This window comes from Typopeltis vanoorti, chromosome 20 (assembly GCF_054136105.1).
Source record: "Typopeltis vanoorti isolate ZY-2024b chromosome 20, IOZ_Tvanoo_1.0, whole genome shotgun sequence".
Classification (NCBI taxonomy): Eukaryota; Metazoa; Arthropoda; class Arachnida; order Uropygi; family Thelyphonidae; genus Typopeltis; species Typopeltis vanoorti.
The window spans coordinates 43,414,976-43,440,985 of NC_143568.1; the positions used below are offsets into that span (position 1 = coordinate 43,414,976).

The 26,010-nt window shown below is 34.7% G+C and overlaps 1 protein-coding gene across 1 annotated transcript in view; it reads right to left on the reverse strand.

Moving 5' to 3' along the window:
• Positions 1-26,010, reverse strand: part of rush (pleckstrin homology and FYVE domain containing family member rush hour) — a 226,074-nt gene that overhangs the window by 148,114 nt on the left and 51,950 nt on the right. Inside the window, exon 3 of the mRNA XM_090409993.1 lies at positions 5,619-5,756. Within this exon, the coding sequence (XP_090266119.1) occupies positions 5,619-5,756 (138 nt within the window). The remainder of the gene's footprint in view (positions 1-5,618; positions 5,757-26,010) is intronic.

Sequence of the window (26,010 nt, forward strand, 5' to 3'; positions counted from 1 at the left end):
TTCATCCACTGGGACATTGGTGATCAATGACACCACATCTAGGCTAGCTAGAATATCTGATTCCGAGATTGAGATGTTTTTCAGCTTTTCAATGAAATGTTGTGTATTTTTTATATATGTGTCAGAACTACAAATATGTGCCTTCAGGAGATGGGCAAGGTATTTTGACAATAAGTAGGTGAGAGAGTTTGTTCCATCCAATTTGAACTGGGAGAACTATATAGTCGTGGTGTAAGTGGATGTAACGACTTTAATTTCCGTTTTTTTTTTTATCGGTCAACTGTCCATATTGCGTAAAAGGTTATTGTTTCATTATGGTTCATCCATGTGGGGTCCAAATCTAATATGCTGTAAGTGGATGTGTCCGAGAGTAATTCCATGATCTTTGTCATGTAATCTCTGGTGTTTAAGATGACTGTTGAGTTTCCTTTGTCTGCTTTTGTTTATTTTCAAACTGGACAGAGCTCTTATTTTCTAGAGCTGTGATATTTTTGTTAGGTGGCCTCAAAGATGAGAGGATAATAGTGCTTTTTAATCTTAGATCATTAGCTATCGGTTCAGGTAAAGACAAAAGTACTTTCTCTATGTTGCATATAATGTCCACTTTCGGGATAAAATCTGGAGTAAGATCACTTACTCCAGAATTAGCACACCAGAATTCAACTTCGCTGCAAATTACAGAACGCACTTGCATAACAGTCTGACATCACACACGCACCATGCGTTTGATGTAACGCGTCTTTTGAATTTGAATAATTTAGTACTCGTCTATGTTTTTTATCACCTTATGTATGCCCAGAAGAAGCAAACAGTCAAGTTGGTGAAACTAGTTGGCTTAATTTGTTATTAAAATCTTCGGCCAATATATCCCAGTCTAATTTTATTATTGAATTAAAGTCGGTGTTCGAAAAAAATAGAATTATCTTGTTTTAATTAGTGTTTGTTTTTAAGTCCAATAGTGGTTTTATCTTAAAAACAAGTAACTGCACATATAAAGGGATCCGAACATAATGCATGAGCTCTCTTTTATTTGCTCATTTTCATCGCTTTTGTTCTCCACTTACCCAGATGATACCATGCAATATGCAACACAAAATATTTATAAAATAAATAATTTTTACTGTACTGTATGTGTGATTTTATAGTTATGGAAGTCCACATTATACAAGAAAACAATTTATAACTTAAATTAAAAGAAAATATAGTACGTGTATGTATGTGTGTGCATGTACATACACACACACACACACACATTGGCAAATTAATAAATAAATGATTAAAACAACTCCACCCGAAAAAAAAGAAAAAAAAAGGAAAGATTTAACAATTAGCAAGGGCTTTAAAGACCTGTGCTTGAAGAAAGAGGGTGGGAGAGAGAAACAGAAATCAAGTCTTGGAAAAGCCTCCATGTCTACTGTATATGATTCTGAAAGATTAGAATGTTGTGATGTTAGTGTCCTTTTGATGAAAAGAGAAGTTAGAGATATCAGCAGGTTGCTTCATTGTGAAGCAGGTATCTAGGTTATGCTGACCGCCTAGTCTTCTCATACAGGAGAGTTCATTCCTGAAGAATGTCATTAAGTTACCAACCAATTCACTGATGAAATAAGTTGTGATAGAGTTATCTTCCTCTTTTTCCTGTTCACATAGTCTTTTTCTTGATTAATCCACTTATCTAGCTCACTTCTCATGATCTTTGGGAATTAGGAGGTTATGCTGACCGCCTAGTCTTCTCATACAGGAGAGTTCATTCCTGAAGAATGTCATTAAGTTACCAACCAATTCACTGATTAAATAAGTTGTGATAGAGTTATCTTCCTCTTTTTCCTGTTCACATAGTCTTTTTCTTGATTAATCCACTTATCTAACTCACTTCTCATGATCTTTGGGAATTAAGAGATCATGCTTTCCACCTATGCATCCTCTAGCTACAGTCCCATTGCTTGCCTAATGGTGACAATTTCTTTTTCAAAAGGTGTTATTGCCCTAGTCTCAAACCCTTCATAATCACAAACAGCTTCTGACTGCAATGGTTTCTATGTACAGTTCATGCTTAAGTAGGCATTTCTTGCCAGGCTGAAACAATCAGCCTTACAGCCTATGTGATACTGTATCTGGTCTCCCACAATACGCAGCCAGTGTCAATTTTGCCACCCCCTACCCTCAAAGGTACTTGAGGACACTATGTGAATTTCTTCATGTACATTCTTTGCACTTTCAAACTGAGTTGCAAGAGAGAAGTAATGTTGAGAGACTAAAAAATACATTAACCAACACATATTCAGATGAAGTGACAACTGTAGCCATCATCAAGGCCAGGGATACTGTCTGTGATGAGAAGGGTTTAGAGACAGTTTACTAGTCATAAGGTAACTTATCGGACAGGAAAAAAAAAAAAAAAAAAATCAACTCCCCGTCCATGGAATAGCTGCCTAGTCCCTGAAGACTTGTGGTTGAATTTCTAATTAACCCCATGCCTACTTCTGCTCCCCTTTTGTTGCCTTAACCACTCTTAAGACTTTCAGTGACATACAAGCATAGGCTTCACTTTAAAGTCATCTAAAACACTGCCACTCAGGAACAAAGATAAACAGTTCTCTAGAAGCATATGTCCTGGCACAGCAGCCTCATCACATGTATGTTCTGCTGGGCATGTTATTCTGAAAACTCTAGGTTCAATTTTTCTGCTGTGTCTTTGCAGCCTCTACACACCTTGCGACACTGTGTAATTTAGTCTAACTTAGTAATGTTCAATAAGCTGGACTGACTTCTCTGGCATCATACTGATGCACCAAAAGTGTTCAGACCTCAGTTTTTAAGTGTTCATAAATTCCCTGGTTCAATTTAGAATTCATTATTGATGAAGTCTCACTTCATTTGCTTCACTTTTATCCAAATTATCAGCATTCTCCCTCCATTAAAGCACGAGATTGTTGATTGTCTCTAACATTCCAAGTCTAAATTTCTTTCTTTCTTTTATTTATTTATTTATTATTATTTTATTTTTATTTATTTTAATTATTTGCAAGGATTATTGATATTATGGATACTAACAGCCCATATTCACCAGCAACAATATTGGTTCTCACATCAACACTTTTTTTTTTTCCCCTGCTCTGCTGGATAGTGATGACTTGATGTTTTCTCTACTTTAGGTGCTACGGTAGATGAAATTTGTAATTTTTTGTAATTGGGGCAAATTTTTTTTAAAAATTTGCTAAAGCATATATTTCTATATTCATGTAAAATACAGTATAAAAAAAATTATATCACTACACTGCATATTACGATAAGGTTACTTAAAAGATGCGACTGCTACCAATGAGCAATACTTGATCTACCAAAGTACATCCAAAAATTATTAAATTCATTAGCACAAAGTTCTGTGATGAACATGAAAGCACATGCTAATATGCTAAGATTCATGGAAAAGAAGACCAACATCACAGAAAAAACAATCAGGGCTCGACAAATTACAAAAAATCCTACCACGAAAAATGCAAGGGCCCCTCCCCCATTTTTTTTAATGATATCTCCTAGTAAGTCAATAAGATTTCCATAAAGTGATTAGTGGTACTACGTCGTTGTTTAGAGAACAGTTCCTTTGTGTGAGAACCACACTTCAAGATGGTAAAGTCAATGAACAGGAAAAACTATAAAATCAAGATTGAATGTTTGAAAATATAATTCATTAATTTTTATTACTAGAATGACCCTTTACAGTAAGAAAACACAGAAGAATATGCATAAAGTTAAAAAAAATACTTTGTTTAGAAAGTTATATTTTATCAAATAAAATATATTCTATTTCATCCCATTTGCAGCTGCTCACCAGCTGGCAAAATCTACTTACAATGAGCAAGTGGGCAAGCATATTTGTTTGAGCCCTGCAAGTGATATACGCTATCCTGATTGGCTGATACTCTGCCTCTGCTGAATTTTTATGTAAAATCATAATTATTTTCAATATGTAGCATGTAGTCAAACTTAAAATGAACTGAGACATCAAAACATCAAAAGTAAAGAGCTTCATTTTATATCATAATTGCAAAATATCGTAAACCTGTAAAGAATTCAAGTCTGTATAAATCATACATTTCTGGTAGCAGCTGAATATGTGGAAGACAAGGATACACATTATCTCCATTGTTATTAATTATCAATATCAATTATATCAAGAAAGAAAGTGACACTAAACTTAATTTCAAAATCATATTCCTTAATAATTCCCATACAAGTCTTCAAAGAGTTCTTAAATAAAAGGACAAAATATGAAAATAAGCAGAACAAGATAAACATGCAGTTTGGATAAAGATTTTTACTTCTGTATCCCATCTTCTTCTCTCCTCATGATTGGTAGGAAAACAATATGCTACTTTCCAAGGGAATAATGATTATGGAAAAAGTTTTTTTTTTAAATTTGATTTTTTTTAATGGTGCAAAGATACCAGGACACAGGCCACAGCAATACATATAGTAACTGGTTTGCAGAACAATCACAAACATTCATGCCTTTGGCAGGATTTGAACCTGAAGTCTCTTGGCTGGAGAGAGAATACACTAACCACTTGGCCAACAGGCCAGCTAGAACAAAGTAGTTTTCATTACCTTCCTTGCCCTACTGTAAGTATTTATATCTGTAGATGTGTGTTCAAGGGGCCAGTTTGCCTGTTTTGAGGAATGAAAAACTTGGGTTTCCAGGAGAAAAACTCCTCCACATCTGGAAGAGACTGACTAAGTTACCTTTAGACAAAAAGACCTGATAAAGGTTCCTCGTGTCATGGATGGGAATCAAATCCAGGTCTTTTTGACCAAAGGGCTTTGTCTATACTGAATGAGCTATAGAGGCTCCATGTATACTATAGAACAAGCGAAACATTTCACTATTTAAACAAAATTTTTTGAAAATGGAAAATCAAATACAGAAAGAAATAACAGAATAAGCAAGTATAGTGAGAAGCCAGAACTGGTTGATATGGAACAAGATAAATTATCAAAAAACAGTTCAAACTAACTAGCAGTATATAACTATTTTCTAACCAATTGTAACTTATATATCAGAAAGGTGATTAGAAATATACCAGAGATCATAAGAGAGAAAATCTGAGGAAAATGAATGATGACATCAGTGACAGAATCATTAAAAATGAAAATATTAGAAAGAAGGCTAAAACATTGTTAGTATTCACAATGCATGATCAGAACTAATCTAAGGTATGTTCACTTAAACCAAATGAGAAAAGAAAACTTAGTAAAACCAGTGTATGATTTCAGGATGACAGGAAAAAAGATTCAGAGAAAACTACATGAGGATAAAATGTTACATTTGGCAATACTGGATTCCTGACTGAATGTTATAAAATGGAGACCCAGGCTTATCAGAGGAGGCCATTGTTGTAAGCAAACTGATGATAAATAAGCAGCTAGTAACTTAAACTGAATCACACAACAATTCATAGCATACCACAGTATCCTGTACATCCCTTGAGAATATGCATCAGGAATTTGATGATAAAGTATACTGTTACATTAGTAAAACTGTATAATAACAACAGTTATGTATGAACAACTCAAAACTTACTCAGCTTGTATGTACAAAGTGATAATACGGAACTTACCTTCTTTTTATTAATAACTATGTTTCCATATACTAAGATATCATTAAACAAAAAAAACTGCCTTGGTTTTGGTTTCTTCCGACACATCTTTGTAAGAACTCCTTCACCAACCAGGACCCGTCCCTGTATTGCAAGAGGCTGTTTGGAAGAAATAAAATTTTTACTACACTGACATAGTAGTTAATTTTACTATTCAGAATGCTCCAAATATCTTTTGGATATATAAAACCAATTTTCAAAATATGTATAAAATAATTTTCAACAAAAATATTATAAACACATGCTGATTCAAACTTTAATTTTACAATTATTAATAATAACCAACATTACGTGTAATATGCTCTAAAATATTACCTGTTTCATTACATCATTTATTGTTGACCTGGTATATAAGCAGAGCCAACTGGTAGTACCAAAGGAACAAAAGCATAACATTAAAATGTTTTAGTGTACTGACAATGGAAATGGAACTAGCAACTGCTGTGTCATGAAAGAATAACATCATCTCTAACCTATTTTAGTCTGGAGAGCTTGAAATTATGCAACCACTCCACTAGTTCACTGGGCTGCCATAGATGGCAATGATGCTTGCAGGCCACACTCAATTATTTACATCCACAGTTGGAGACCCCTTGATTCTGAGTGATACTTAGCTTATTTTGCTTACATTTAACTATAGCTAAGACGTCTGATGGTGTAGGCGTCAAAACAACTTAACCATGATGTTTTGGTGTCAACAGTGGTTCATCAAATGTTTAAAAAATGATACAAAGCAAAGGGACAAATTTCTGAAGTACTTTGCAGATGGCAATATTTAAGAAGCAAATAAGTGTTAGAAAAATTATGAAAAATAGTAAGAGTACTGAGCATGATCGAGTAATGATGGAATGCAACAGGCTAAGTTATTATATAAAGAACTGAAATTAGATGACAAATGTGACCAGAGTGAAGGATGGCTTCAAAGGTAAATGTCATGGATTTATTTTATTTTTTTTTTTTTTAATTTTTTAATAAGTGGGACATCCTATACAGTCTACAACTGGTCTTAATCCATGTGTTGAGGCTCAAGTGCTGTGAAGAATTCATGTTGGAGGTTTAATGGAATATTATCAGCACTGAGAAAGGATAAAAACTAATGCTTCCAATATTTTGTCTTAGTCACAGAGAATCTTCAGGGATTACAAATAACTTTTTTGTAACAACACACACAAATACAACATAATGATAAGTAAAAACAAGTGGGTGAAACTAAAGTCATGGGCACTTACAGGCGGCCTAGAGTAGAAGGATCTCTGATAATTAATGTTTCCCAAATTTTGGGAAGTTTTATGCAACCACATTTGTTTAAATTAGGTTGATTCCTGAGTGCAGATGCAGATTCAAAAAACATTCTCCTTTGAATTTATTATGATGGAGCATGGTGATTTTTTCCAGGAGATCCTGTGGGTTGTATCCAAAACATGGTCTGCAAAGCCAGATTAACCATAATCAAGATTGCAGATGTATACCTTGTGTTCTTCTAACCGGATGGTTGCTGATCTGCCTGTCTGTCCAAAGCAAGCCAGCTTACAGGAACAAGGTATTCTAAATACTCCAGGTACTGAGGGAGAGGGTGCTGATCTTTGGTGGAACGGATGAGGGTAGCAAGTTTACGGTGGGGCTTAAACACCGTATGGATGTTGTACTTTTTTTTTTTTTTTTAACGACCTGGCTATTTTTTCTGATTCGCCACAGATGTAAGCAGTGGTGAGCTATAAGGGGCTAGCGCGAGCCCTTTGTTAAATTTTTCTCAAATTTGCAAGCCCCTTATTCTTCTTGTTTACTTTTTTTGAAACATTAAGCGACAAACTATTACGGTAGCCTAACAAAAATTAGTCTATTCGGCAGGGCATAAATTATTTGGAATTATTGTTTCAACTCCTCTATAACGAATGCGCCCAAGTTTGAAAATAAAAAACAAGCGCATGCACTATCTTTACCCTTCTCCCTTCTGGAAGCCAATCGTATGGTAAAACCAGTAGCCAATCAAATGTTTTATAAAAGATTTCATTCTTATTATATTTTGATAGTTAAAAAATATTTTTCTTATGTAAGATAAATCAACACAGTTGATTGTATGCAAATATTTCATGTTTGGATCATGAAATATTTGTTTAAAAATGATAGCCTTTAGAGGGTGATTGTCCTCTCATACTTTTTGATTGGAATTTGTACACAAAGCTGTATTAATAAAAGTTTTGGTGTGAAATATATATATATATATATATATATTTTTTTTTTTTTTTTTTTTTGATCGACGATGCGAGTCCTTTGTTAAAATTTCCATAGCTCACCACTGGATGTAAGGTATGGTGATGGCATTTCGGAAGAGTTGGTTGGGGAATGAGGAAGGAATTGATTATTTTTTTTTAATTCTGTAATCACTGTAGCATTGAAAAGGAAGGTGTTGTGTATGTGTTTGAGTTCAGTTGAAAGGGCAGTTTCACTGGAACAAAGATTGTGGGCTCTATTAGAGTTTTAATAATGCCATATTGTCGGGAGGGGTAGTGGTGGGAGAGTTTGTGAATGTATTTGCCTGTGTGTATAGGTTTTCTATATACAGTGAAGGAAAATGTACCATTAGGAAGGCGTGTAAACTATTGTTTACAGGTGTCTAGGAAGGGTAAACTATTGTTATTTTCCTTTTACATAGTAAACCGTATTCTTAGATGTAGGCTGTTGAGGTGAGAGGAAGGAATCTAATGTGTCTGGGCCATGAGGCCAAATAGAGAACTCATCATCTACATATCTTAGCCAGATAGATGGTTTTAGAGGGAAAGAGTCTATGGCTCGTTTTTCAAAATTTTCCACATAAAAATTGTCAAAGGGAGTGGGGCAGATAGAGGGAACTCATGGCAGTTCACTCTGTTTGTAGATTTTGTTCTTCTAAGAAAAATAACTAGAATTGATGGCAAAGGAAAAGAGCTGTAAGATATCAGAAGGAAAATAGTTTTTTTTTAAGAGTGTTAAGGTGTCATTTAGGAGAATATTGTAAACAATGAGATGATGTCAAAGCTGACCAATATGTCCATATTATTTAAAGTAAGATTTTCAATTAAATTTTTAAAGTGGGTAGAGTTTTTTTACTTAAGAAGTGATAAGACCAGTGAGGGAGGGGTCAGAGAGTTAACCGCTTTGACAATTTGTAGCAAGGTGCATTAGTGGCATCTACTATAGGTCTTAGGTGAGAATTAGGTTTGTGGATTTTAGGTAAACCGTATATCTGGAGGGGGGGGGGCAAGAACAGAAAGGTTTGAGTTTTTTTGAAATGTCAGGAAGACATTTTTTAAAGTAAGTTTTTTAATTTTTTAACTGGAGTTTTTGTGGGATCATGTTCAAGTGGTATGTAAGTAGCGTGATCCCGAAGAATAATATCTTACTTTATTAATAATAATAATAATAATAAAGCAAGATTTTCAATTAAATTTTTAAAGTGGGTAGAGTTTTTTTTTTTTTGTTTTTTTTTTTACATAAGAAGTGGTAAGACCAGGTCAGAGAGTTAGCTAACTGCTTTGACAATTTGTAGCAAGGTGCATTAGTGGCATCTACTATAGGTCTTAAGTGAGAATTAGGTTTGTGGATTTTAGGTAAACTGTATATCTGGGGGGGACTGAAAAGTTTGAGTTTTTTTGAAATGTCAGGAAGACATTTTTTTAAAGTAAGTTTTTTAATTTTTTAACTTGAGTTTTTGTGGGATCATGTTCAAGTGGTATGTAAGTAGCGTGATCCCGGAGAATAATATCCATTCCCAATTATATTCTGAGGCGTTAAGGATGACTATGGCATTACCCTATCATCACCAGAGCTGATAAGGGTAATGCCACAGTCATCAGAATATTATGAGCACTTTCTCAGTGCTGAGAATATTCCATTAAATCTCCAACATGAACTGGTTCTTAATCTCAAAGTTCATAAACCAGGTATTCTGTTAAGACCAATTATAGACTGTGTAGGATGTCCCACTTATAAAATTTCAAAATTCTTATCTAATTTACTCGCTTCTTCAACTAGAACTGCTATTTATATAAAAAATACTTTTGGATTTCAAAAATAGATCTTCTTTTGAATGCTTGGGATATTATGATTAGTTTAGATGTCGTTTCATTATTTACTAATGTTCCTTTATCTGAGAGCATTGAATTATTACAACAAGAAATTCCTTCACACATTATTCAAATATTTGATTTTGTAATACATTCTGGTTATTTTTCCTTTAAAAACAAGTTATTTCAACAAATCGAAGGAACAACAATGGGCAATCCTATTTCTCTTGTTACTGTCAACTTCTTTATGGAGCACTCTGAACAACGTATTTCACATTTCACCTAGATATGTAGATAACATTTTTGCTATTTGGAATGGCTCTTCTTATGAATTACAACAGTTTCTCTCTAAATTAAATGCATTTCATCGAAAGATCCAATTCACCCTAGAAGAAGTAAATAAGCAGTTAGCCTTTTTAGATCTTTTAATTCTTCCTCAACCAGATGGTAACCTACATTTCTCAGTTTTTCAGAAGACTCATACAGCCATTTTCTCCATGCTGAATCTCATCACCATCCCAGTCAAAAGGCTGGTACTATTAAAACACTGGTTCATCAGACCCACTCCTTACGTTCTTCAGATGAACTATTACAGAAAGAATTACAACATTATTTTCACTTTTTTATTTAATGGTTATAAGAATTCTTTCATCAAAAGAGCTCTGAACAGTACTGGACTGTACCTCTTCAGAAAGGGTAGGAATAACTCTTATTCCTACTCCTTCTGTGAAAGGCATTAGAATGCATAGCAAAATAATTTGATGATGATAAGACCAGATTTTTTGGTCTTATCATCATCAAATTACTGATATGTACCCTCAGGGGATGTACAGGATATGTTAGTACTACATGAAAAACTTACATTATTATGAACTTCCTATCTACAATTTTCCTCCAAATCAATCCGTTACCTGTCAAGACTCCAATATTATCAGATCTTATATTTCCATCTTCTAAGGCACTTTTTACTTTATCAATCCACCTATATCTTGGTCTTCCTCTAGGTCTTTTTCCTGCTAACCTGGCAGAGAACACTTGTTTTGCTAATTTCAGACAAACAAGATCTGCTTTTATTCAGCTAGAAGCACACAAGACTTATATTCAATACCTTGAGCCTGAACAGCTACATTTACAGAGCATGCTATCAACACTAAACAGAGTTCACTGGAATAAGACACGAGTCCTTCACAAAAGTCTGTTCCTCATGGAACAGCTTTATAAAGAAACACGTTAAACTTTACTACACTCTCCAAACTTAAACAGATCCGATGGTCTAAGTCTATCCCCTTTGTGGGAGATAGGAAAGATTAGCTGATTTAAAAAGTACTAACTTTATTTAATTGTGTGTGTGTGTGTGTGTGTTATTTTAAATTAGTTAGGAAATTTAATGATCTTTTTTAGTTATTTTATATTAGCTACTTAGGAGGCGCCTTTTGGAATTGTCAGTTATTGTTCAATTAGCTTTTTACATGTAGTGAAGATGCCGTTGATACTGAATTATTATTATGTGATCTCTGTTGGTCTTGCAGAATTTTTAATCTTGCAAGGCTCTGGAAGCAAGAATGCCAGAAAAATCAGTGGTGTGGCTGTATAAAGAGAAACAAACAATCCATCAGAAAATGATTTGCAACCCTAGTGTTTTAATACTAGCTTAGGTACACATTTTACAATTTTTGATTTTAAACCTGATATCAAAATTGAAGATGTTAATGTCAGCTCTTTGCTGTATGCATATGATGTTATACTTCTAAATAAACCTACAAGTCTGCAAGATTCCCTGACTAAAATGAATAACTGTTGTAATAGATAATAGGACCAAGAAGGCAGGGTCGGAATCGGACACATAGCGGTGGAAGAGAAGAAGATAACATAAGTTTTTATTACTTAGATATTTAGTAGATTTAAAGATATAGGTATAACTATATAGTTAACTTATATAGTTATACCTATAGTTATACTCACTTATACTTATTTAGTGTTTAGTTGTAATAGTTCCTTGACACTGTTTTGAATAATAGCAGCAGCGGCAGCTAAAATTGAAAAATGGCATATCACCAAGTCCTCCCATATTTAAGGTCTCCATTTTGCATGATATAATAAGGGATTTTGTGGTATGCAGGACTTGTGGAATGCATGCATCCCGGTGGTTGTATACGTGGCAGGTGAGAGAAGGAGGAAATACATATATGTGCAAAATGCAGGCAATGGGAGGAACTTGGTGAGTTAGAGATGACTATACCTGACCTCATTGAATCAGAGGCAGGAGATTCTCCACATAGAGAGAGATGAGTGGTATGATAGAGGGCGAGAATAGCGAAAGAAATATGAATGAAAAAATAAGAGTGGAGGGTGTGGAAAGGTTGAATGATCATGAAGGATTCGGAGATAGTCTCAATTGGGAGGATAAGGAGTGGCTGACTTGCAGAGATAGATAAGCTTAAAGAGTAGATGGAATGTCTAGGGCAGTGGTGGCGAACCAATGGTATGCATGCCAGAGGTGGCATGCCTGAGAATTTTGTTGGCACGTCAATGATTTACATGTGATATCCTTTTATACACTTATAAATTATTCAGCTTTTTTTTAAATTGTTACAATACATACAAGTCAAATTTTGTTTTACAGGAGAGAGCAGCTATGAAGACACGAATTTGATTGGTGCAGTATTAACAAAAGATCACGCGACCCAAAAGACAAATGGAACTGACAATTTTTGAGTTGAAATGCTAATTCTCTTCAACCGAATTCCATAACATCTGCAACTGTCATAACAACATTCACTATATATTTTTTAGTTTTAAGACATTCACGACGGGGTGCTGTTTATCGTTCCGACAGAACTACTCATTACTGGCGGGCTCAACTCACACAAAATTTCAACCTGTGATTGGTTTTTATTGCCATGTTTGCGTTTGAGCTGGAAGGGGAACTCACACAAGCATTATATGGCATGTTTCAATTCGTGGTAGAATTTTATTTGAAGTTAGCCTTTTGATTCTGTCATAATGACATCAAGAATTTCAAATGCAATCAAACAAACACTTATTTCATGTAATTGAAAAATTGTATCTAACTAAAACAAGAGTTTTAGTTAGATACTGTGTTTCCGGTGCAACATATGGTTTGCTTGCCTATACAGTGTAGTTTCTGTGGGAGGGGTACATGTGATTCATTAGTTAGGTGCCGTTTTTTTATTCCAACTGTCTCTAATTGCACTATTTGTTGAGAAATATATTACACAGACTGCAAAAGCCTATGTACCTTATTCAGGGATACAATAAAACTTTTTTTTCCCTCATGCATCTACTGTATATAATGGCTGTTGGGGAGGGAGTGTTTTTTGTGTGGGAGGTATATATGCAAAACCTTTTGATGTCTTTTTTCGTAAAGTGAAATCAGGGGTCCCAGTAATACTCCAGGGCAAGTTATATTTGACGGTAAGCATTTGCCAACAAGTCGACATCCTTCTACTGCTTCCCCTGCTCCGCTGACTTCTATGGTGAGTTCAGAAAAAAAAAAAAAAAAAAAAAATCAGCTAACGCCTTTTTATTCCCGTATACGGGAGTAGGCGAGGCCCTTTAGCCCTATCTAACTTTGGTGAGGTGAGTTACAATGCATAAATATTTTTCTCACTACCGTTTTTTTTTTTTTCTTCAAACCAACATCATTAAAATCAATTTAATAATGCAATAATCAATTTTAATACTGAATAATATTATAAATTTTTAGTGATCAGAATGGGATATGTCAATGAAACTTACCAGAAGTTAATTTAATGATGTTGGCCTGAGGAAACTACAATATTATAGCATTAGTTCTGTGATTGATAACTTAAATGTGTACTTTTATATTTGTCGACATGCTACACCATATATTATTAAGTGTATTAATACTCTTTATGATTATGTCATAATTAATTATTAATACTTATTTACAAAAATAAATAGCCAAAAGGCTTCACATCGGTGATGCAAAATTATATAAATTAAGTGGATATTAAATCCAACATTATTTCAAAGCTGACTACAGAAACTATAGACATTTCTTGTGAAATTTGACCAGAGATCTTACGGAATACACTCGCCAAATTTCCCACGAAAATTATATATTTACTGTAGTCGGCTTTGTATTAATGTTGGATTTAATATCCACTTAATTTGAATAATATTAATACTTATGTTAGTTTAATGTATGAACTTTAAAAAAATGGGAACAGTATTTACGAGTAAGTTTGTTGGGACTGAGCCCTCTAATACATAAGAATAAATAAAAATACAGTCTATAGAAAAAGAATTGAGAACGACTGATCCTTAGGATCCCCCGACTTTTCCTTTTCTAATCACACGTGCGTTCATTATGCATTTCGCACTGTGCATCCACCAGTAGGCAGAAATAAGCACCGGCAAGTGCATGATTGTTGCATATGTGCACTGTTTTGTTTTTGCTACTGTAAATGGGAATTATAAAGATAATTTAATTTAGGCATATAATAAAATGTTGATGTTTTTTTGAAACTATAAAAAAATGCATTTGATTTAAGTTTTGAATTATTTTGTTACAGTTCTACTGAACATGGCTGGCGAAAATAAAAAACGAAAATTATCACAGTCAAGCAGCAGAGAGTTCCAGTTCCAAAGCTGGTAGACTAAAGAGTATGGCATGATTAATAAAGACAATAAAGCAATATGCGTTTTATGTTCCGGGACAGTTGTGTGCAGAAAGTTGTCAGTAAAACAGCATTATGAGACAAACCATAAATTGCTCCTTGAGAAAAGCAAGGATGAACAGAAAGAATTTATCGCTCAGGCAATTAAAAATAGGAATATCCAGTCAACAACCCTAACGAAATTTATCGGCAGTCGTTCAAATATAACTGCTGCTATAATAAATTTAGTTTAATCCTTTATCCAAGTGTGAGCAAACAAAGTTTGTGCCTGAAAGTATCTTCAGCACTGGAGTAAGGTGGTACAACACTGGGCAACTCATTGCAAAGGTGGAGCAGGCTAACATCACTCCTATCTCAGTATCTCCCATAATGCAAAACACATCTCCTTGCGGATATGTATAATGTTATGCATTAAGGGAAGGGCCACTACTCAGACTAGTTTTGACCTTCATTGAGGTCTCTTCAGTGGGAGCCAGGCCCAAGTGGAGATACCAGGCAGAAGCATTAGCAAGGTCATCTCTACCTATAGCAGTTGCCAAACGATGTGCCACCTTTTTATTAAATTACTCTGAATTTAGAGAAAGATGTTGAAAGTTTATTTTTCACTTGGTTACACTATAATAGATTTATAATAGATTTAGTTTAATCCTTTATCCCAGTGAGAGCAAACAAAGTTTGCGCCTGAAATTATCTTCAGGACTAAATATATAGTGTTGTACTATCTTATCCAGTAAGTAGTGCAACACCAAGGCAACTCGTGGCAAAGGTGGAGCAAGCTACCAGGCACTTCTAGTTTAATCCTTTATCCAAGTGTGAGCAAACAAAGTTTGCGCCTGAAAGTATCTTTCAGGACTGGGGTAAGGTGATACAACACCAGGCAACTCGTTGCAAAGGTGGAGCAAGCTAACACCACTCCTATCTCAGTATCTCCCATAATGCAAAACACATCTCCTTGCAGATATGTATAATGTTATGCATTAAGGGAACTGATATAGGTAGAGATGACCTTGCTAATGCTTCTGCCTGGTTGCCACTGAAGAGACCTCAATAAAGGTTGAAACTAGTCTGGGTAGTGGCCCTTCCCTTAATGCATAACATTATGCATATCCGCAAGGAGATGTGTTTTGTCTCCCATAATGCAAAACACATCTCCTTGCGGATATGTATAATGTTATGCATTAAGGGAACTGATATAGGTAGAGATGACCTTGCTAATGCTTCTGCCTGGTTCCCACTGAAGAGACCTCAATAAAGGTTGAAACTAGCCTGGGTAGTGGCCCTTCCCTTAATGCATAACATTATACATATCTGCAAGGAGATGTGTTTTGCATTATGGGAGATACTGAGATATATGAGTGATGTTAGCTTGCTCCACCTTTGCAATGAGTTGACCTGTGTTCTACCACCTTACTCCAGTCCTGAATATACTTTCAGGCACAAACTTTGTTTGCTCACACTTGGATAAAGGATTAAGCTAAATTTATTATAGTGTAACCAAGTGAAAAATAAACTTTCAATAACTGCTGCCAGTTTTTCTGCCTCAAATGTAATTGCTAAACACAGGAAACCTTTTAGTGATGGGGAATATATAAGAAGTATGGTTAAAATGTGCACCAGTTCTCTTTGAAGATTTTGAAAACAAGGAAAAAATTATTCAAAGAATAAAAGATATGCCTTAGGCTAGAAACACAGTGAAAGATAGAATCATAGAAATGACTAAAAATATAACTCATCAGCAAAAAACAGATATAAAATCTTCTGGTTTAATTTCTCTTTGTCTTGATGAGAGTACTGACATAACTGAATCAGCTCGTTTAGCAATTTTTATTCATTATTGTGTTGGGAATAACATCAAAGAAGAATTGATAAGTTTAACATCATTAGCAACAACAACAAAAGGAATAGATATTTGCAACGCAGTTGTAAATGCACTTGCTAAAAGAGATATAGATCCCTCCAAAATTGTATCAGTAACTACTGATGGTGCTTGCAGTATGACTGGAGAGGAAAATGGGTTCGTCAATTTATTTACCAAATATATTGGACATTCGGTTCTGGGTTTTCATTGTATTATACATCAGCAGGTTTTATGCGCAAAGGCTAGTTTCAAGCCACTGGAAGATATTATGAGCATTGTAACAAAATTGGTCAATTTTATATCAGCACATGCTTTAAATAAATGAAAAGTTATAGAATTATTAAGTGAGGTAAACTCTGTTACTTATGTACAACAACAACATTCAATGGTTAAGTCATGGGAAAGTTCTTCAAAGATTTATTGAGTGTTTAGATGAAATCAGATTTTTTTTACATAATGAGAAAATCATTGAAAAATACAATCAATTAATGAATGTCAAATGGCTTTCGAAATTAATGTTTTTTACTCATTTGTGTTTACATTTAAATGAATTAAATGTTAAACTGCCAGGTGTTAACAAGACAATTATTGTCATGTTTGATTTAATCAAAGCATTCAAAGCTAAATTACCAATTTTTTAATCGTGACGTCATTTCCAATACCCTCCGATATTTTTCAAATATGGAAGGTATTTTCCATATTTTTCAAATATGGAAAAGTACCTTCCGTATTTGCAGATCTAGAATCCCATGAAAGATCAAGTTAAATTGACAAAAGAGTTTTCTGCAGTTATTCAGTCGATAATCAACGAATTTTCTTCAAGATTTACGTAGTTCAGGCAATTTGCAGAGATATAAAAATTTATTTTGCATCCGGACACAACATCAACAGATAAACTCAATTTGGAGATTTTCGAGTGGCTGAATTTGGAAGATATAGAAATACAACTAATCGTTTTTCAATCTAGTTCTATATGGAAACAAAAGTTTGTCGATTTGAGAAATGACTTGGAAATAATGGAAAATGATCGATTATTGGGGACAATTAAAAAGAATGCAGAAGAGGAAATATTGAGAACTTGGAATGCCATTCCTGAAACCTTTTGTTATTTTAAAAAACTAGCGATGGCTATATTATCAATTTTCTCCTCTACATATGCATGTGAGTCATTATTTTTTTAAATGAATTTTATAAAAGACACTAAGAAATAGAATGACTGATGAATTTAGTTCCGCGTGTATATTACTAAAAGTGACAAAATATGAACCTGATATAAAGCATTTGGCATCTAATGTACAACAGCAAAAATCTCATTAATAAATTGATATTGATAAATTAATAAATTGATAATAGGTTAATATTGATTTGTATACGACAATGTGTATGTCAAATTATGTGTTCATTATTATGAAATTCTATATTAATTTTTAAACTTGTCTCAATAAAATTCTGCAATTAATTAATTTTAATTAATTAATTAGTGTTGTATTAATTAGTTGCTGATGTGCCCGGCACGTCAGCAACTCAATTTGTAAACTTTTGGCATGCAGACATAAAAAAGGTTCGCCACCACTGGTCTAAGGAATGAGATGAAAAGTGTGAAAGATGAGATTAGGAGAATGGAAGAGATGAATGCAAGGTGAATCAGAGTAGGAGTGAGAGAGTTATGGGAATGATAGAAGAGGAGAGATTAGGAACAGTAGAAGAGAGGGAGTTATGGGAATGATAAGAGGAGAGAATAGGAACAGTAGAAGAGAGGGAATGAGAGAGAGTTATGGGAATGATAGAAGAGGAAAGAATAGGGTAAGTGGAAGAGAGGGAATGAGAGAGAGTTATGGGAATGATAGAAGAGGAAAGAATAGGGTAAGTGGAAGAGAGAGTGTTATGGGAATGATAGAAGAGGTTGGTGTATCAATGCAGGGTTTCCCTGCATTGATACACCCCTGCTACCCAGGGTGGATGGTAGCAGGGGTTGGCCTCTAGTGGGAATGGGTATACTTGGGAGAATGGGGATGACATCAGATAACGCTAAGCCCAGTGGAGTCCAGAGGGGATAATGTTAGGTATAGAAACAGTGGCATTTTTATGCTTTAAACTAATGCCAGGAGTATCTGGAGTAAATGAGAGGAATTGGTGGTGCTGATAGCATCAGCCTGGCCAAAGATTATTGGGATCACTGAGATGTGGTTGACAGAAGAGGATATAATAACAAGAATAGAAGTAGCAGGGTACAGCATTTTTTGGCAGGATAGGAAGGGAAAACATGGTGGTGGAGTACTGCTTATGATAAGTGACGAATTATGTCATCTAAGAATGGAGGCTTTGGAAGGCAGTGACACTAATGACTTTGAAAGCATATGGTGAGGTACAGGTGGGCAAGACGGGATATTTAGTGAGGTGATGCTACAAACCAAGGAGCACAGAGGGTGGGGACCAGGAGATGTTTAGACAGTTGAGCTTGGCAAGTGCAAGAAGAATGATTGGTATGAGAGATTTTAACTACAGCAGTATAAATTGGGGAGAGGAAGATGCATGTAGCAATAAGGGAATGGAATTACTAAAATTCTTGAGGGACAAATGTCATAGGCAACATGTAATAGACAGAACAAGAGGTTCAAGAGTTTTGGATTCATCAGAAGAATTGATAATAACTGAGATGACATCTCTCCTACCAGTTGGAGAGAATGACCATGTGGTTTTGACATAGAAGATGAATAGACATGCAGGAGTATCAAAGAGACAGAACATATGTGGATTTATAAGGCAGGTGACTATAATAGTCTTAGACATCAACTTGGGGAAGTTTCATGGCAGGAGGAATTGGAAGGCCGGGATATCATTAGGGCTTGGGAAATTGTGAAGATATATTTGTTAGCAGCAATAGTAAGCTGTATTCCACAAGTGAAGAGGAGGACACAATTTGGTATAAAGTGGATGACAAACAATATTAAGCAGGAACTGCATGTGAAAAAGAGGAGGCTATGGAAGAGATATAAGAAGACAGGTAAAGAGCAGATGAATGAAGAATATAAGACACAGGCCAGGAGAGTGACTAGTATGGTAAGGAAGGCGAAACTGGAATGTGAGAAGAGATTGGCCCTAAGATCCAAAGAAAATCCTAGGTAATTTTTTAGATATGTGGCCAGTAGGAGGAAAAATGATTGTGGAAGAATGACATTGTGGGATAAAAATGAGAATAGAGTGACTGATGCAGAGGACATAGTGGAATTGTTCAATGAACACTTTATTGGTGTATTTTATCCTGGAGAAGTAAATATTAATACAAGAGGGATAGGGAAGGTTCGAGGTTTAGAGGTGCAGGAGGAGAGCGTGTTCCAAATACTGAGTACTCTTGATGTCAGTAAAGCTGTAGGACTGGATGGTATTTCACCACCAGTTTTGAGAGAACGTACTCAAGAACTGACAGCTCCTTTTACTTGGCTTGGTACAGGAAAGGTATGCCCAGGGAATGGATAAGATAGTGCTATTGCATAAACGCGGTAGCAGACTGGAAGTGTCTAATTATAGGCCAGTTTGTGTGTCAGCAGTAGTTCTTAAGATGTTGGAGAAATTAGTGAGGGATTGCATACAGCATTGGGCATATGAGGGTAATGTTATCTGTGAGAGTCAGCATGGATTTGTTAAGAGGCGCTCTTGTTTTAGTAATATGCTAGCCTTTTATAATAAAGTTACAAGAGCAGTGGATGAAGGAAAGGCATATACTGCCATTTTCTTGGATTTAGCGAAGGCATTTGACAGGATGTCATATGATAAGCTTATATTTAAGTTGCAGTACATGGGTTTGGATATCAGGTTGGTCAACTGGATTCAGGATTGGCTGTCCGATAGGTATCAGAGAGTTGTGTATGGTGGGGCAGTTTCAAGGAGGCACAGGGTTAGAGGTGGGGGCCCCACAGGGCTCAGTACTGGGACCTATATTTTTTAACCTTTATATCAATGACATTGTCAATGGACTACAGGGGAATATTCAGTTGTTTGCGAATGATGTGAAGCTGGGAAGGGTTATTATTAATAGTGCAGATGTGGTAGCCCTGCAAGAGGATTTGAATAAGCTAGACAGATGGGCAAATGAATGGGGGTGTCGGTTTAATTCAGCATAATGTAAGGTCTTGAGGTTTGGGACACATCGATGGAATGCTGCATACTCTATTGGAGGAGCTATACTGGAAGTAGGGAGAGACAAGAGATCTGAGGTTGATGATTTCTGAAAACCTGAAATTTAGGGTACATATTGCAAAGGTGGTGAAGCAATCACAGAGGATTGCTGCAATAATGAGAAGGATGCTGACCTGCAGAGATAAAAGAGTTATTCCGTTGTATAAGCCCTGATCAGACCACACTTAGACATTGTTGTTCTCAGATTTCGTCCCCAGGATTTGAAGAGGATAAATTAACTGTGGAAAGAGTATAAAGGCGGATAACAAAGATGATTTCAGGACTGTACAATGTTAGTTATGAGGATCGGCTGATGGAATGTGGGCTGCAGAGTTTGGTGGATAGAAGGAGAGGTGATATGACTGAGACTTTTAAATTGTTGAGAGGTGGTTACAGGATTGACACCAGGGAGTTCCGCTTAGTTGAACGGGGGGGAAGGAGTGATGACAAGGGGCCATCCCTGGAAGTTATGAAAGGAAACTGTGAGTAAGAGGGTGCGGAGTGGTTTCTTTGCATGGAGGGTGGTTGAACCATGGAATGCATTGCCTGATAGTGGTGAGAGCGAGAACGGTCAGCGAGTTTAATGAGTGGTATGATAGACTTTGTGTTTCCTAGGAGGGACCTCCCATGATGAGTCTTTTGACTTCATAGAGGCCTGAATAATAATAATATCTTATGAAGGTCAGCATTAAAAAGACAAAGACAATGAAAATAGGCAGAAGCATTGAAAATAATAACTGCATTGTGAATGGAGAACCTATACAACAAGTAAAACATTTCAGCTACTTAGGCACGATTTTTAGTGAAGATGGCAAGTTAAATATGGAAATAGACAACAGAATCAACAGAGCCGGTATGGTAGGAAGTCAGCTGAATAAATGTATATGGAATAAGAGAAATTAACCAAAACACTAAATTAGCTGTATACAAGATAGTATTCAAGCCAATTTTAAACTTATGGATCTGAGAGCTGGGTCAGAAGTAAAACACTTGACCAAAGACTAGAGACTGTAGATATGAAAGTCCTGAGAAAGATTAGGGGCATGAACAGATGGCATCAATGGCAATATCATATTAAAAACGAGGATATTAGGAAAGAACCTGAAATTGTCAGCATCCAGGAATGCATTAACAGAGCTAATCTCAGGTGGTATGGTCACATACAGAATGGGAGAGGAAAGATTAGCAAAACAAGTGTTCTCAGGGGCAGGAAAAAGACCCAGAGGAAGACCAAGGTATAGCTATAGTAAAAAGTGCCTTAGAAGACAGAAATATAAGATCTGATAATATTGGAGTCTTGATAGGTAAGAGACTGATTTGGAGGAAACTTGTCGATAGGAAGTTAGTAATGATGCAAATTTTTCATGTAATATATCCTGTATACACCCCTTGAGGGTATATATCAGGAATTTGATGATGACGAAGTGCCTTTTCAATTTTTGCACTGGAACAATCATTCACAGGAAATTCATGTAATGCAAATATTGAAAAGGAACTTTAAAATTAAAATTTGTAAAAAGTGTACCTATTGTTTTGATCAACTTGTAGTGGATTATATGAAATTGCTGTAACAGCAAAACTGACAATTATTTAAAAATTGAAATTTGTAAAAAAAAGTCCTCCTGGAGTGACTTCACATACTAGTAAACTAACAAGACAATTCAGATTAAACTACTATGTCAAGGTATACAAAAAAACATTTTATTGTCCTGCACTCACAATTTGCAATATATGCAATAGATAATTAATTACAATGCTACTCTCTCTCTCTGGTGGTTGGGCTTAAACATTTGCTATTCATACACTATTTTTATACGAAAATTACAATTTTCTTATGAAAATTAATTTCTTATTAATTTTCTTATAAAAATGGATTAATATTAATTACAGTAAATTTCCAATATTTCTGAAAAACTAGCAAAAATCCTAACAACCTTACAACCACTTACAAACCATATAAAAAACTGGCAACCCTCCCCATACACAGTCCTAGACCTGCCAGGTGTTTACCAGGTCCCTGCAGTTGTCAACTATCTTACTATGGCCAAACAGATAGGAAACATCAAACACAACTATATCCACACTACAGGATATGCTAGAAGTCTACTACTCTACTCCATCACATAAATACAAAAGACTATTCCTCAAATCTGCCTTAGCCTTAAGAAACTACCTTAACCTCAACAAATTTGGGACATGAAGTTCTTATTTGGAACATGAAACTGTTCCAAATGAGAAGAACTCACCCTTCATACTTTACTCCAAACAGCCAAGGCCAACCATTTTAGCTCACTATGGGCACTATTTAGACCTCTAGGTTCACTTTTGGTTGCCATGCTTCAGCCTCATTTACTAGCACGGTGCAGCATGCACGTCATGCTGTGCTGCGTTCCCTGACAATAGCAATTTGACTTAGCCAAAACACTGGAAATATGTTATTAAATTTATTATAATTAATATTAGTCTACATTGGAATTTTCTTAAAAAATACAGATATAATTACACTATATTCAAGCTATCTGAAACATTAATTTCATCTTTACAACAAACACCAATGTCAATGGTTTTTATCCACAATACTGTCAGAGAAGATCAAATAAATAGTATTTAGTTTTAATGAAATATTTCCATTAATGCACACAGAAAAATCTGTTTCTTCTTTTTTCTAATTTTTGAATAATTTCATAGACATCTTCAGTACAGAAATGGAAGAACAATTATACAAACAACAAAAATATTCTAAAAAGTACCACCATAATAGCAACAGTAAGGTAACTAAAATGGTTAATATTTTCCTCGCTTGAAAGAGAGAGTAAATAATGAAATTACAAAAGAATAGCCAATTGTAAAAGCACTGTTTTCCATAAAGATTAAAGATAAACATAATCCATCATACGTATAGTATGTTGAAAAAACAAAAAACAGTTTTAAACTTCGACACCCATTGTAGTTATTCAATTTTTTTTTTTTTTTACCATATTGTATTTAAGTTTGTGAATGGAGCAAAGTTTCACAAGTTTCTTTATACATCTTAGTCCAGAGAACTGTTTGGTGGATATGGCATGTTCTACAGGGTCCAACTGTTCATGCTCAGAGTATGATGTAAGACATGCAGAATGAGATAAGCCACAGGAGCAAGGAATTTGGTAAATACCCCCCCCTTCGACCAAAAAAAAAAAAAAAAGTGGGGGCAGCTTGTCCCCAGAAGATGAAAGGCGATTTTTTTTTTTTTTTTGACAAGATGAAAGGCCACAAAAATGTTCAGAGGGTTAAAATTTTTGCAATACATTCAGAAATTCCTTGCATATAAGGGAGTAGAATACACATGATTTCCTCTTGAGCATAAGGGACTGGAATTCTATAGCTGCTGAATAATTTTGATGATAGTGACCACTGAAACCATTTAATAAGAAAATTGATTTAATGTTTCAGTTCTTTCTATAGAAGTTCTTCTGAAGAACAAACAGGGCATGATGTATTAAGGTCTTGACGGTCTCATTTATTTATTTATTTTTTTTGTTCCCTAGGATGATAGTGTGATTCCGTGTGATTCGATGGGCCTACAATTTTCTTCCAAACACTGAAAATTGTAGGCCCATCTGGCAGATGAAGAATTAGCAGTTTAAATAAAGTTAATTATCTTTAAAGGAACTTAATTTTTTTTTTTAATTTTTAAAAGAACTTAATTCTAGGATGAACTGCATTTATTTTGGATAGAAACTGTTGTAAGTCAGAAGAAATTCAGTGTTCCATAAAATAATTGGAGAAGAGGGCTTTCCATTGCAGAAGAAAATTCTTGGAGCAATTTCATGGTATCTGATAAAGGAATTAATCTGTTAATTCCTTTATCAAAAATTAATCTGTTAATATTCAGTTTATTTTAAATAAGCTGAATATTAACAGATTATATATTTCTAAAATGTAAAATGGCCCATGTTATTCCTAAAATTATAGAATTAAAGAAGATTTTCAGTCTCCCAAAATCCACTAGATTTATGTGAGGGCTAGTAGGTCACTTTTAACTAATCAACTGAATGAAGCAAAAAAAAAAAAAAAAACAAGCTCAATCAAGAATGCATTAAAATCACTTCTGGTTTTTCAATATTATTCTCTCCATTTCATCAGCTTCAATTCCAATCATGATAATTTAAATGTACGTTTGATTTACTCATAAGCTGTTTTAGGACCAATGCTTATGTTACCTGTGAAAAGGAAAAACTTGTCATTAATATATTAGGCCATCCTCTAACTCAAAATAAGATTTTGGCATTATCTAAAAGGTATGTTTTTTCATTTCTCTTAGAAATGTTGTAATTTTTATGACCTTTTCACTACACAGATAGAAGTTCTGTTTCTTCTAAGATGACTAACAGAATTGTTTTGGGAGTGCAAAAATTCTATTCCACTGGTGTCTCACCCCCCCCCCCCCAAGCATCTAGATGCTTAGGCAACAGGAGTGTTCTTTTAATATGTCAGTTCCCATAAATACAAGCTAAGGCAACAATGATGCCAAGCATTGTATTCTCATAAGTTCTGTGATCAAAATTATGAAACTTTCTATAAACGCTCAGCTTTGAAATAATGTTGGATCTTTAATATCCACCATTTCTCTCTCTCTCTCTATATATATATATTTTATCGACGTGTTTTATTTATTTTTTATTATTTTTTATCAAGATATTTTATTTTCATTATTTATCAATTTGTTTCATCAGCATAAGAATTACCTTGGTTATAATCAACAGTAATTTTTGTCTAGTACAATCGTTTTTTTTTTGTTTTTTTTTTTTGCGATAGTAACTGTTTCAATTGATATTTGGTGGATAATAAGAGGGCCCATACTTATATATCCATTTCAAAACAACAATACGAGTCTTCTGGTATACAGTCCCTCAGTTAAATTTTTTGAAACTTCAAAATTCTACTTTTTTTTTTTTTTTGAAGCAATCCAACCAGATGAGTATTTGCATGAATTAACTTTTTTGCAAAATCCACACTCATATACCAATTATCAGTACATAATTCTGTGTCCTTTTCTTAATATTTTCACAAGGCTAGATGATAATGTGGGGAGTAATCCTATGAGTATTTTATCTTTTGCCATGATACATCCAAGAACCATAAGTATATCCTGGTGTAGAACATAATCTGAATAACTTGATCTCATATTTATGTCCTTTTTTGTTTTAAATACTGACACTAAAAGTGACACTATCATGTAACAGTATTGATGATTCATCAACATTGAGAATTGCAGCTAGATCATAAAATTTCTGGAAATTATTCCATGCGTCAAAGAGAATTCAAATTTCATGAAAACAATCAGCTGAATTTATTTGTTCATCACTTGTAAACTGCAGCATCTGCAAAATGAGCTCAAAATTATTCCAATTATCAACATAACCGAGACAATATCAAGACATAACCGAGTAGGGAAAAGTTTATGCAAATGTAGGGTTTCTAGATGACTAAAAATGTATTTTAGAATGATTTACAATTCCCATCCAATCACAAGGTCAGAAAATCTTTTGGTCTTGTGATATGGATGATATGGTGGGGTTCACTCAATCCACTGTGTTGATAATCTTTTGGATAATATTTGAACAGAGGCT